At 31.3% G+C, this 15,465-nt stretch overlaps 1 protein-coding gene across 1 annotated transcript; it reads left to right on the plus strand.

Annotated features, from left to right (window-relative positions):
* Nucleotides 4,677-12,299, plus strand: LOC109345242 (floral homeotic protein AGAMOUS). The gene is made up of 9 exons (XM_019584120.1): nucleotides 4,677-4,888; nucleotides 5,301-5,536; nucleotides 9,160-9,241; nucleotides 9,418-9,479; nucleotides 9,584-9,683; nucleotides 9,817-9,858; nucleotides 10,867-10,908; nucleotides 11,021-11,202; nucleotides 12,025-12,299. Exons 2-9 carry the CDS (start codon nucleotides 5,310-5,312, stop codon nucleotides 12,026-12,028), a joined length of 741 nt encoding a protein of 246 aa, XP_019439665.1. The 5' UTR covers nucleotides 4,677-4,888; nucleotides 5,301-5,309; the 3' UTR covers nucleotides 12,029-12,299.

The raw sequence follows: 15,465 nt of genomic DNA on the forward strand, positions 1-15,465 counted from the left end.
TAGAGCTATGTTTTACCACGGGAGAGAAATCTTCATTGAAATTAATGCATTCTCTTTGTGTAAAACCTTTGACCACTAATCGTGCCTTGAATCTTGCATCTTCAACCCTAGGGATTCCTTCCTTCTTAAAGACTCATTTGCATCCAACAATCTTTTAAGCCTTCGGCCGCTTCACAAGAACCCCAAGTATGATTCTTATGAAGAGACTCAATTTCCTCTGTTATGACATAAATCCATTTGAAAGCTTCTTTTTTGTTGATAGCTTCTTCATATGAGTGTGGTTCACAATTATTGATATCATTAGCAACATTTAGAGCGTATGACACCATATCAGCATAGCCATACTTTTCTGGAGGTTTTATATGTCTCCTTTGCATGTCCCTAGCCAACTGATAATATTGTAATTGGGAGATATCAATATCAGTACATGCATCATGGAATTCTTCTTCTTGATCAAGTGTTTTTTCTTTTGTTGGCTCCACCTCAAACTCCACTTTCTCCAAGATATTAGGATCTTCATTTTCACTTGATGACTCTGTATGAGGCTTTAGCATTTCAGCTTCATTAAAAGTAACTTCTCTAATAATAATGCATTTTCTTTTCTCTAGCCACCATAACTTATATATTTTCACACCATCAGGATATCCAAGAAAAATGCATTTCAATGCTCTTGCATCAAGTTTTCCTTCTTTGTTATGAGCATATGCGAGACAACCAAATATCCTCAAATTTTCATAATTTGTCGGAATACCCGACCACGTCTCTTCTGGAGTTTTAAAACAAATGGTTGTTGATGGACATTTGTTGATCAAGTAACAAGTTGTACTCACGGCTTTTGCCCAAAATTCTTTTGGCAATCCATCATTTGACAACATACATCTTGTCATTTCAAGTAAAGTTCTATTCATTCGTTCTACAAGTTCATTTTATTGTGGAGTGTGCCTCACGGTATAATGTCTCACAATACCGTGATCCTTGCAAAAATTTCTGAATTCGCTGCTGCAGAATTCTAGACCATTGTCAGTTCTCAATCTCTTGATTTTTCTCTCGGTTTGCTTTTTGATCAAGGTTTTCCACTGTTTGAACTTGACAAATGCCTCACTTTTGTGTTTCAAAATGAAGATCCACACCTTCCTTAAATATTCATCAATGAATGTTAACATGTATCTGCTACCACCATGAGAAGGTACTTGGAAAGGACTCCACAAGTCAGAATGTACATAATCCAACGTGCCTTTTGTTCAATGAACTGCATCATTTAATTTTATCCGACATTGCTTTCTGAAAACACAATGTTCACAAAAGTCTACCTTCCCGACTTGTTGACCGCATAGTAATCTTTGCTTTGCCAACTCAACTAGAGCTCTTTCACTAACATGACCTATTCTTAGATGCCATACTTTGGTGACATCATAATCAGATGTTGAGGAGACAACAACAACACTTGTGATTGTGTTTCCTTGTAACATATAGAGACTATTATCTTTCTTTTCTTTCATTACAACCATAGCGCCTTTAGATATTCTTATAGCTCCACCTTCACCTTTGCAGCTATAACCTTTTGAGTCTAGTGTTCCCAAGGAAATCAGTTTTTTCTTCAATTATAGAACATGCCTTACATCTGCCAATGTCCTTACGATTCCTTCGAACATCTTGATTCTAATTGTGCCGATGCCAATGACCTTGTAGGGAGCATTATTTCCCAAGAGGACCTTGCCTCCATCTAAGGGTTGGTAAGTTGAAAACCAATCCTTAATGGGACACATGTGATATGAGCATCCAGAATCAAGTATCCATTCATCTTTTGAGACGTGCTCTGAGACGATTAGTGCATCTGCACTATCATAGTCATTTGCTACAGCTGCATCTCCATATTCATAAATGTTTTCCTTGCCTTTGCGCTCTGGGAAATTCTTTCTTATATGCTCATCCTTGTTACAATGAAAACAGATATACTTTCTAGGTTTTGTTTTAGACTTGGACCTAGATTTACCTCTTTCACCAAATTGATTTCGCCTCTTTGTTCTTCCTCTAGCAAAAAGACTATCACCTGAGCCTTCACTTCTTTCGAGCCTTCACTTCTTTCTTCAGTTCTTCCGAGTGCAAAGCTGCCTTTACTTCGTCCAAGGTCAGATCTTCTTGACCATACATCACGGTGTTGATGAAGTGCTCGTAAGAACTTGGAAGGGAACAAAGTAGAAGAATTGCTTGGTCTTCATCTTCAATTTTAACATCAATATTCTTTAGATCTCGAATAATTTTGTTAAATTCATCCAGATAATCTTTTATGGGCTTTCGTTCCTACATTTGAAGAGTATATATTCTTTTCTTCAAATACAGCCAGTTGGTAAGTGACTTCGTCATGTACAAGCTTTCTAGCTTCAACCATAATGAAGTAGTTGTAGTTTCATCTGACTCTTCTCGTAGAACTTCATCTCCCAAGCACAACAAAATTGCACTATGTGCTTTTTCCAAGTTTTCATCTTTCTCGTCCTCGGTCATACTCTGTGGTAAGTTGTTTCTACCTTCCAAGGCTTTGCCAAGCCTTGATGAACTAGTACAACTTTCATCTTCAATCGCCATAGGTTGAAATCATTTTGTCCATTAAATTTCTTCAAATCAAATTTAGCACGCACCATGATAACCACATACCGGAACAATATCGTAGTCCATGAACATACACCAAGAAAGTTCCCAGGAAAGGGAGGTGGGTCTTAAAAGACACGCTTAAATACCAGGTTTTTCCTAAGACAGAATTTTCCTAAACATGCACTTTCACACTATTATACCTTTCCAGTAATAAGAACAATTATTTTCTGATGTGTAAGATCAGACAATGCTGCAAACACAGAGCATACTAAGAATTTTCTTTTAGATCGCACGACTTAACATGCAAGAGCACTACGAGCTCTGATAGCAGTTTGTTGAAGCGGAAGACCCATGGAGAAAATATAATAGAGAAAATGACACCGGAAATTTAATGTGGTTCGACAATTTACCTACGTCCACAGCTGAAGAGCAACAATGATTATTCCACTATGATAAAAGAAAACTACAAGTGTTTCACTCACTTCCCAAAATCCAAGTACACCCAATTTCACTTTCACTCAAGTATTTCTCACACAATTAGAACAAGAGAACAAGAAGAGAGAATATGCACTAAGCTAAGTATTTGGTGTGTCTTACAATGGCATGGAACACTCCTATTTATAGTCAAAGCTCTTGAAGATTATGTGGCCAAAGGGAAAAAACATTAATGTTGGTTTCACCCTAACCACTTCTTTTTACTTGACTAGAAATTCTCCTTTTCTTCAAGATGATCTTTAGCCACTTTTTTTATTTGTTTGGCTCACAAAGTCTTTTCATCATTTTTTTCTTTTAGCCAATATTCAATAGATATAATGTTTATTACTTTTTACATTAATTTTATGAGACATTTTTTTTTATGAACCCAATACCTGGCACAATGAATTTGTTTGGTACATATGTCAAATGAGAGGATTACATATGATACTTTATTCTTGTAACTTGACTAATTTCTATATGCTTAGGCCTTCTTTTGTTATTACCATAAATAATAAATTGCACAAAGAAGATAAAGGGCTGAATGTCACATGGCATTAGGAAATCCCCTTCAATTTTGGGGTCACCACTAAATTAAGAGATACATTTATGCTGTCAATGATGCAAGAAGTCCCCACATTAATAGAGTTGTCAAAAAACAAAATGGTAAGAGTCAAAAGAAAATATGTAGCTCTTGATAAAGAGGAATGATGGAACAAAAAGAATATCATTAACGATTTAATGGTTTCTAATTTCATTGTAAATGTTAAAATTAAAACCTTATGAAAGGACTAAAAAGAACAAAACCGCATTGCTTATATAATTGTCAGTTTGTTAGAAAAGTTAATAAACAATGGAAGAATGGGAATTGCTTGAAGGGTTTGCAGTATATCCAAAAATGGAAAATTGAGAACATGTTGAATTAAATGTGTAAAGAAATTAATGGAAAATTATTCTTTGGCTACTTTTTCATTGTCAATGGTTGTAAAATCAAAACTATACTTAGAATATATTAAAAGTTAAAACTATACTTCTGTCCATAAATTAAAGCTAGCTAATTCTAACACTAAGCTATGCTCTTTTTACAGAGAGAAAAAAAGAGATACCTCTAAATTATGTAGTGGAATATGATCACTTGCAAATTAGCCCAACGTCCTTTTCACCCCATTAAAATTGTTTTCATACCATTTTCTCCATGAATTAGAACTCATCTTTAATAATGGAAAGAAAAATGTTGTCAAAAATGAAGAAAAAATTATATACAACAACACTTATATTATATTTTTATATATATAATGAAAAGATATTTTTACTCTTAAAATTAAAAGGAAAAAATAACATTCACATCTGGTATGGGATGATAATGACCTCTCCCTCATGCCCTTCTTCATTCACACACTAGGGGTTTTCTTTTCCTTTTTTATTTTAATTTTTTAAAGGTGTTAATGAAGGTAATTTCTAAAGGTTGTTCCAGCTTTATCCTTCTCATTTTATTCATCTGAAACATATATATACCACTAATTTAACAATTGGGAACATAGGGTAAAAATAAAAGAATAAAAAAGACAAATAAAAAGTAAATAAAATATAGATATGGCAGATGAAGATGTAGTAGGTTCTGATGCATAAACCATGATGGATGAGTTGAGAGGTCATTTTTTCACTTCATAAATACCCATCTCTTTTGGCCACTTTGCTTTCATTTTCTATACCTTCTTCCTTTCTGATAATTATTAGAAGGAAAAAAAGAGAGAAAGGAAAAATAATCAAGGGCTGAAACCTCTATTGTGTCCTTAATTATATTCTCCTTTTGTTTTCTGACCAGGTTAGTAAACAAAATACTGAAACATAATCTGAAATACATTCTAGGTGTTTCAACTCTTTTGGTTCAATCAAAACTTTTTCTACCTCAAACCCCAGATTTAGCAACCACAAACCCTCCTAGATTGCACACTATACTACTAGCAAATGAAAATTTGTACCTAATGATGTGAACATTGAGTATATAGTGAGGGCTAAATAGGTTCTAATTAATAAGATTCCAAGTTTCTATTTATTTTTCTCTCCCTTTTAGAGTCTCTCTAATCAGACAAAGCTACCTTAAAAACCACAATTTTCTTATGGTTTTTATACAATACACACATGTTTACTAATACATAGAGATATATGTCTATATATGTGTATATACTTTTGATGTGAGTCAAATAATTGATTTTATCTTTGATCATTTGATTCAGGTTGAAGCCATGGATTTCACAAATCAATCTATGTCAGATTCTCCACAGAGAAAGATGGGTAGGGGGAAGATTGAGATCAAGAGGATTGAGAACACAACAAATCGCCAAGTAACCTTTTGCAAAAGAAGAAATGGTCTTCTCAAAAAGGCTTATGAGTTATCTGTTCTGTGTGATGCTGAGGTTGCTCTTATAGTTTTCTCTAGCCGTGGACGCCTCTATGAATATGCTAATAACAGGTACCTTTTTTCTAAGTATTCAAGGATTTCAACCTAACAAGTTTGTCAATTTTGTTTTTCAAGTAGTCTTTCTCTTAGAAACCCTTTTGAGATTTTTTGTGAAGTTGTTCCTAGTTTTGTGTAAGTTATGAGTGATTCTCACCTTCTCTTTTGGTACTTTGGTACTTAGATTTTTTTCCTCTCTTACAAATAGATCTTTTGAAGGATTTGAGAACAAAGAACATAATGATTTTTGTGATGTAGTTAAGATGAGTTTTTTCCTCTTTTTATCTCTGTTTTCTGCAACCAAGGTTCACTTCCCTTTCTTTACTTCTATTTTGGCCTTTTCCTTCTATGAGCTTTGATGTTATCTTCTTTTTTTCTTTCACTCCCCTTTATTATTTTTACTTTTCTGCTTATGATAATTTCCCTAGTTCTTGATTCATTGGATACATAGATCTGGTGCAATAGATAGAAATAGAAGCACTAGCATAAGGTAAGGAATTGGTAAGTTATTCAGGCCTGTGAAATCAGCCACTTCTTCTAACTCTCCCTCTTCTATATTCTTGTTAATTTTCTGTTTCCTTTTTCCTCTTTCTGTTTTTCATTATTCTCCAACTCTTCCTCTTCTTCTCTCTCTCTTACACATATCTATATGGCTATAAGCTAAGAAGGCCTAAAGCAAAAGCTGTCATGCTTCAATAAGCTCCATCTTCTTTGACACTTCCTTAATAACACGTCAGTTATACACATCAAGAAAGCATAGTACAGTTTTAAGAAATTTGTCAATATGTTAAAATTGAAATAAATAAACAAGGAAAAAAAAGGAAAGCATCTTTACTCTTTAGGGTTTTGTAAAATTCAAATTATGCAGAAAAATTTCACTTTTTTAACCCATTGTAACCAAATCAGCTAAGAAACATTCACACCCAGATAAAGATTTTCCACTCCAAATACTTGAAATGAAGTTTCCCCAAATTTCACTTGCAGCCCACGTGCAAGATCTCAGCTTTAGGTCAAACATAACCCTAAAGATTAGGGTTTTGTTAATTATCAAACTGCTTAATCAAGTGAGTTTAAAAAACAAAACTTTCTTCTCTTTTAAGATAATCAAAACTGGAAAATAGTCAAAGGGGTGTCAAAGTTGGAAATTTGGTTGATTTCACTCCTATTTTAGGAAAGGGGTTGGGTAATTCTGGTTAGGGTTTTAAATACTAGTCTAAGACTTGTTTTGGTTAAAGAATCTTTGGTCACGTCACACATTATTTTTTCAGTTCTTGACTTCTGACAAAGGAGTTTATGACATGATTCAAATACTTTGGTTCTCAATAGAACCCTAAATTTTTATCTCCTATAATGCAGACACCCTCCTTTGTGAGATTTTTCTTTCTTTCCCTTGTTTCTATTCCCCCCTCCTTATTCAAAAGTGTAAAAAAAAATATTTGTTTTTATGAGAACAGAAAAAGTCAGTGAAAGAAGTGATTTTTATCATAATTTCACCACTGTTGGTATCTGAGACTAGGATATGCATTTGCTCAAGATCTTGCATAGTTATATTTATGAAAGTAACGGGGTTTGAGAAAGAAAAAAGAAACAAAAGGGTTTTCTAGGCTCAGAGAGAGAGAGAGAGAGAGAAAAGGGTTGAAGTGAGTGAGGTAAATGTTTGCAGAGACAACGTACGACAATTGAGGTTAGCCAATGAGAGTGTTCTGAGAATTTGGCTTCTTCCATGCAATTGGGAAACGTAAAACTATTGCTGCTGCTATATCACAGAAGTTCAAATGGACCGCTGTGATGTTCACAGATTCTTAGACAGAAAAGACTGAAATAATTTAATTCATATTTTATTCTATACAATAAAATTGAATAATATGATACTTTTAAAAAAAATGAAGGCTTGTGCTTTATGGGGATTATTTGAGTCTTATGTGAGTACATAAAGGTGGATTTTTCAATGTAGCTGAGGGTATTATGTTATATTATATTATTCATTGTGAAATTGGTTTGAACCAAATGGCACAGTAAAAATAGTCCTAGAAATGGTTGAACCAATCATAAGTGTGAACCTGTGCCAGCATGGCAGAGACAGCCAATCACTGGCTCGAGGAAATTAAGGAATCAGCAAATAGTATATGGTTCAAAAAAGGGTTTTCCTAGGTTTTTATTTTATGTTCATATATTCCAAATTGGTTTTATTATTTTATGATTTTATTTTTGATCACATCTTATCTGATTTTGACCATGAAGACTGGCAAATGAGATCATATGATGTTTGCTTTTAAAGTGTTGCGTTTAAGGTTCAGTTAACTGAGAGAGTTGGGTGATTTTGACCTTATAACAGAGGCCATATTTCTGAATAATCTCCAATTAAATTGACACATATACTCCATTTTTGGATTAGTCTAGTGAGGAATTGAAAGATGGTAGTTTCATGCCTAGGTCAGAATTGAAGATAAAGAAGTTATTGTTGAAAAAATGGTTTTTTTAAAGAAGTTATTGTTTAAAAAATGGTTTTTTTTAGAGATAATCTAATCCAAATAAGCTTAAGGCATTATAATGAATCAGAAGTATTAATAAAAAAGAAATGAGCTAGTATAGTGAAAATTTTGAATAGTTTGTATGAGATCACATCTTTAAGCATTAGTACCACCTTTATATTAAAAATATTATAAAAAAATCCAAATACCCTTAATTTATACCTTGTTTGGAATGAGTGAAAACAAGAGGAAAGAAAAGGTTGAGAATATTTATTTATTTTGTTTAGAATGGAGATAAAAGAGAGGTGAAATAAAAACAATTTGGATGAGTCATACACCCAAAGTTTTCTTCCCATTGTTATGAAGAAATGAAAAATTGAATTCTTTTACAACTTTTACTCCACTTCATCTTCCCATATATAGCTAAATTTCAGCTTAACTTATGTTATTTCACATAATCCATACTAGTACATGGTGATGGTTTGAAATGGTGTTTGAGTCCATTGACTTGTATTAATTTTATAGTTTCCATTACATCCTAGTGTGTGGTTGAGTCCATCTTTTTCTTCAACATTCTTTCCCTAACAAACCAAGAACACAAGTCTTTAATTGCAAGTCAATAACCAAATTAATAGGTACTATGACTTTACTAGATTGTTTGACATTATTGTGATTTCTGAATTTTAGACAGCTTATATCCACCAAATAGTTACTGGTATTAATTTGAAAATGTTATTAATAAGATACAATTTTAGGTCAAATTATCTCATCTTTCCATTCTTCTATCCTAATGTTTCACAAGAAAACATGACACAAGGTTATGTCACTCATGTCATGTCCATTATGCTATCTCTTGGGATGCACATAAGCTTGTGACAGAACAACTTGTAATGATAAAATCTTAATCTTTTTTTCTTCTTCTATTATTATTTTAACTTTTCAGTTTCAATTGTTTACAAAAATAAAATACTAAAGTAGTCAAAGAGTTCTACTTTTGTTGATATGTGACCAATGACCATAAAAGGTAATATACATATACTATAACAAATAATTATTCTCTGTATGATTATTTGAAATTCAGATAAATTTGCAATCCCTTTTATCCATTTACCTTTGCAATATATGATGGATATGAATTGTAAATAATGGTGCAATTAATTATGATAGTGTCAAATCAACTATTGAGAGGTACAAGAAAGCATGTTCAGATTCATCTGGTGCTGGATCTGCTTCTGAGGCTAATGCTCAGGTATTTCTTAATCATTAAATATTTCTTGGACTAAGATATTCATTGAGTTTGAGCTATCAATATTAGACCAAGCTTATTTATCAATATGTTTTAGCCCCTAATTAAACAATGATTACCATTGTAGTTTTGTTAATTAAACTAACACTTATAGCCATGATTTCATATATATCCTTCAGTTTTATCAGCAAGAAGCAGACAAACTTCGTGTGCAAATTAGTAACCTGCAAAATAACAACAGGCAAGTTGAACTAACATTTGTTGCACTAGTATTATTTGAAACCATGTATGTATTTTGTAACTAGTATTATTTGAGCATCTTTACTGAAAAAACTTCAATTGCAGGCAATTGATGGGTGAGTCTTTGGGCTCTATGAATGCTAAGGATCTCAAAAATCTTGAGACTAAATTAGAGAAAGGAATTAGCAGGATCCGTTCCAAAAAGGTATATGAACAAGTTTTATTTTTTTTTATCTTTTGTAATGAAAGATGATTTGATTTATTACTTCCTAATAAATCCTGCATTTTCTGACTTTGTCCTACCTTTGTTTGTATGGCATTCTAAATATCTTCATCAGAATGAGCTACTATTTGCTGAAATTGAGTACATGCAGAAAAGGGTAAATATTTCTCTTGTATATCTTTTAATTTTTCAAGTACTAATTTTGCAACATATGTGTGTGAGAAAAACTTGTGTGGAGACATATCCAACACATTATATTTGGAGACAAATATATTTATGTTTTTTGGTGTTGTCATTTAAGATTAAATTTTAACTAAAATTAAATTTTTAATGTGTTATCAAAATTTTATCTTTCTATTTTTTTCTGAGCACATTGAAACTTGATTGGTTCTCAGTCATTGGTTTTAAAAGGTGAGTATTATACCATTTAGAATGTGGTTGTGTTCTTAGTGGTTCTACACACTGCAATTTTAAGTGAGTATCTAATTAGTGACCTTGGACTTCTGCATTTGGGCTCCACTAGTTTGCTTTTGGTCATGTTTTGAGGTTTCCAAAATTAATCTCTTATGAACTTGGAATTATTTTTCCTTTTATTGCACAAACTTCAGTCTAATACACTGAGATAATTTTGATTTACAGATTTCATAAAGTGTACTTTAGAGGGGACATTTTTATTAACACCTGACTATAAAATTATAACTATGGTTATGGTTAAATCAATTGTCATGGTTTCAACAGTTAAAAAAGATAAAGTAGAAATGAATGTGTACCTAATTGATGCATAACATGCACAATACAATGTAGTTACAAAGACTACAAAAGGCTGAATATTGTAAGTCAAGTTATAGGAAATTATGTAATATATTTGATGGCATTTTTAATAGAGTATGCACACAAGAAACATAGAACTTGTGCATTTCAGGCATTTCTTAACTTGCAAGGGTACTTAAATTGGATTCTGACAGACATATATTAATGGTTATATACTTATATATATACATGTTAAGTCTAGAATTGGAATACCTATATGATCACTTCAATTATAAGTCTTCACATGCATCAGTATACTCTAGACCCTAACTCACTTCATAAGAAACTCAAATAATAGCACTTAATTGCTATGACTTTCAAGTTATGAATTTCATAACTAACATGTATACTGCAGGAGATTGACTTGCACAATAACAACCAGCTTCTTAGAGCAAAGGTCTATCTCTCTCTTTATCTATATATATGTGTGTATCATTTCTTATATGTGCAATGATGGTATAGTATTAAGAGTAATATATGAAGGGTATGTTGTTGTTATTGGGGTGTAGATAGCTGAAAGTGAGAGGAACCAACATAACATGAATGTATTACCTGGAGGCACAAGCTATGAATCTATGCAGCAATCTCAGCAGCAGCAGCAGCAATTTGACTCTCGTGGCTACTTTCAAGTCACAGGATTACAACCTAATAATCACTATGCTCGCCAAGACCAGATGTCCCTTCAATTAGCGTAAGCAAATTAATATCTCTTAATACACTTCATATTCTTTCTGTCATCATATTGCTTCATAACTAGTTTCTGTCTTGAGTTTAACTTTAAACATTGTCAGTGTAAAGTTTTTTACAATATTAACTAATCATACACTAATCCGTCTTGACTTGTTAATATGAATGTTTGATGTTAGAAAAGTGTAAGAATTTTAATGATGTATTGCCAAATATAGCTGATGGCGATTTTCTTTAATAGAACTGTTTTCATTGATGATAGAAATGATAGTTGAATATAGGAGAAGATTGTCTTAGATAAAGATAACATATTATATTTGATAAAACAATAGTTGGGGGAGTATTTTGGTGGGTTTAAGGGTTTGAATATTACTACCACATAATATATTTCATATTTTAAGTCCTATTTATAGGATTATCATCACCTAAATGAACCTCATGAAGTTTCTACACAATCTGATTAGAACTCTCTAGATATTGTTAATAGGAGAAGATTGTAAATTGATGTGTCTTTGTTATACACAACATGACAACCTTAAAATAGGCTAAGTAAATATAACATTAGGGGATTTTAATCTTTATTCTTTGGTATTAAGATGATCTGAGAAAGAAATTAGAAAATATAAATCAATATTCCACTACTACCTATTTCCATCTGTGTTTCTTGGAGCTCATATATAATTTGGCTTGATTAGTTATGCGCAAATATAAATCTATATTCCACTACTACCTATTGACATGAATCATGAATGTATTTACACTTCACATTGTATACACAGGTTAACAACTAATGTTACTAATGTTTACTTCTTGTGTTATTTTTCAGTTGATATGCTTGTACTTGAGAAGTTTTAAGACTTATGATTTTCTGCTACTTGTATTTTGCCATCTAGTATGATAGCAGATGAATGCTAAGGGTACTTTAAGCAGAACTATGTGGAAGGGGTTTATGTATTCATTCCCTAAGTACTATTTAGTGGCTTTTTAAACATTCATAAGACTACCTTGTAACTATTGTGAAACACTCCCTGATATGTTTAGTATGTATGTGTACTAAGTATATGGAGAAGACATGGAAGTGTTTGTTAACCTTTGTTGATGCCCATATTATAACTTTACATTATTATTTGAACACCAAAATGGGTCACTAATAGAGTTACACCTATTTTCTAAGATAGAGAAAGAGGAACAAAATTTAACTTTTTTTTGTCTTTCTTAGTGCTCTCCGAGTTACGTTTCGGACGGAAGACTTGAGAGTCATCAAATATATTATTAAGATGATTTTGAAGTCTTCTCTTCAATTTTTTTTTTCTCACTAAAACTTAACTCCCAAACTAACCAGAAAACATTTTCGTCTTTGATGTCCATGTTGTGTGGATAAAACATTATGTTGCTAATTTTTTCACAAATTTTATCTCTTATTATACATGAGAGTTGTTACTTTTCTAAAGTTGCTACTTTCCAGTTTGCAGGACCATTGACCATAAAATTTGCATATCCATGGGTTTGTTACTTGAACTTCATGGCCATGATCATGAACTTATGTGGAAAATTCTAGCATACATGTGCTACTGCACTATACATATACTTGGCTATATTTAGCATGAAGTTTGAAAAGACTATACTGATTCCTGACCAATGACAATTATTCTGAACAGTGAAAAACATCATAACTAATGCTGTGCTGTACAAAAATTTTAGGTCACAAAAGACTTGAGCCTGTAATATAGAAAAGTGTCCAAATTCATTTCACCTAATCCAAATTTTGTACATAAAAAACACAAAAATGTCGAAATGCTAAAATATATAACACAAATTAAAGAACTGAATGGGAAAATAACCCAAAATAATAATAATTAGGTCACAACCCATTATCTTGCATTATATATTCAATCTATAATATTCCTTAATCATTTTGTTATCTAGAGTCCATCCTCTGTATTGGGTTAACCATTAGTTATCCTCCTTTTAATACAGTTATTCGTTCATAACAAAATTCACTTTTTTTATGGTTCAGCATTTGTATTTGATTATCCTTACAATTATTTTCTAAACTAGTAGTACTCTAGAGCTGACAGTTTTTGTTACAATAAGAGGCCCATATATTGGAGAACCATAATGCCATGAAAATATTTGTATCCAGAAAAATCAAGACCCATGTGAATATCGGATCCTCTCGAATACTAGACTCTCCGGTAGAAATTCCTCTCATGTGTTTTGGCCAGACTATTCTCCTTTTCATGTGAGTTGTTCAGATGAGATTGTTTCTCATTGTAGGATTTAAATTACAAAGCATAAATACCATGACTAGATATCTTATATGTATAAATAAGCTCTATTTAGATTTGCTTTATTCCTGGTCTTTGAGTAAGCCTAGTTTTATTTGCAAAGTTTACCCATATGACAATGGGATATAAGGTATGTCTAAGAATTAATGATTAATCTATATATGATAATAATAAAGTTGCATTTATTATTATCTCATTATTATATTTATTATTTGTCAAAATAATTATATGAAAATGTCCTTGATTAAAATTAGAGATTTATTATTATAATAGAGATTATAATAATGAGAAATACATGTTTTATAATTTTAATCTAAATTGTTTTTTATTATAGGATTATTGAGCTTAGAACATTGTTAATTCAGATATAACAAATAATGTGTAGTGATGTTTATTAAATAAAGATTAATATATTTTATTTATTAAATTACACATATAAATGGTGCATATAAAGATATGGTCATTGAACTGACTCAGAGGAGAATTCCTAATGGTTAATATATTATCTTTGAATTGCCAATATGATATTCTTATGAGTAAATATATATTTTCCTTAGACTTGAGATTATCATAGTAATTAACAAGTTATTTATTATATTTTGATATATGACATCTAATGCCTTATGGTATTAGTTAAATGATTATTGTGTATAATTAATTTCTTCTGGGTTAATGATTAATCAAGAAAGAATTCATCAACTCATAGTAATTAATTTGAGCTCTACATAAATAAAGACTATGGCCAATGGAAATGAATAAATGAAGAAACAGTTTCTTAAGGCATTCGGGACACGTTAACTTATTAGAATTTGATAATTATATCATATTCTAGATTAACATAGAGTTGTAAAGATGGAAGAAAATATTATATTACTTTTCTAATGATTCTAAAGTAAAAATATTACTTTATTTCTATCTTATTGTTAAGGAGTGTTGCTAGATGCCAATATGATTTTTGTTGGACGATAAAATATTTTTGATTAAATTAAATAGTTTAATTTTGCATATTTTCTTTTAAGTGGGATATTATTGTATTTTTTTTCTAGCACCAAAAAATACAAATCATATTATTGAGTCATACGTAATATAATTAAGAGACTTAATTAATATATTTAAAGTGTTTGTTTAAATTTAAAAAAATTGATAGAATCAATGTTTAATTTAAACATTTGAAAAATAAAAAACAAAATAACATATTGAATGATAATGGTGCACAGTTGCTAAAATTAACAAATGAATTGATTGAAGAAATTTTGTTTTATTGCTTATAAATGATAGCATGTGCACATTGACACATATACAAAAGCAAAAGAAGAACAATATTTTTTGTTTTTACCATTTTATTTGAAATATTAGACTATTCATTTGTATTGACTACATTTTGTTCGACAAATCAACTATTGATACAATAATGATCAATCTCGATGTGGATACACGTGTAGGACCTTCATACTTTTGAAGTGGAGAATTTTCGAAAGTCATCACAATCTTCTAAGGTATTTTGTCAAACATTTTTTCTTCATTTTTATACTGTATACATATTTTAACACGATAGATCCACTATTTTCCGTTGTGCTTGTTAGGAACATACATACTAACTTTCACGTTCCACATGTCAAATCTTGATATAACAAAGATCAGTCATTCAATGTGAATACATGTGTAGATCTTCATATTTTTTAAGGAGAAATTTTACTAAGCTATCATAGTCTCTCGAGGTATTTTTTCTTAAAAGTTTTTTGCATCATTGTTACCTAGTATGCATATTTTAACACAAATATATTTATTATTTTCTGCTATGCATATTAGGAAGATGTAACCTACAATATGTAACCTAATGGTAAGGTTGTAGTTCTTTGGGCTAAGTTGAGCTTGTGTCTAAGGGAATGTGAGATTCTTCACCTTTTTGTGAATTACTTAAATTTATGTATGTGATTGTTTGGCATCTGATGGTCAACACTACCTTATCCTTTGTTGTA

The sequence above is a fragment of the Lupinus angustifolius genome, chromosome LG04, assembly GCF_001865875.1.
Source record: "Lupinus angustifolius cultivar Tanjil chromosome LG04, LupAngTanjil_v1.0, whole genome shotgun sequence".
Classification (NCBI taxonomy): Eukaryota; Viridiplantae; Streptophyta; class Magnoliopsida; order Fabales; family Fabaceae; genus Lupinus; species Lupinus angustifolius.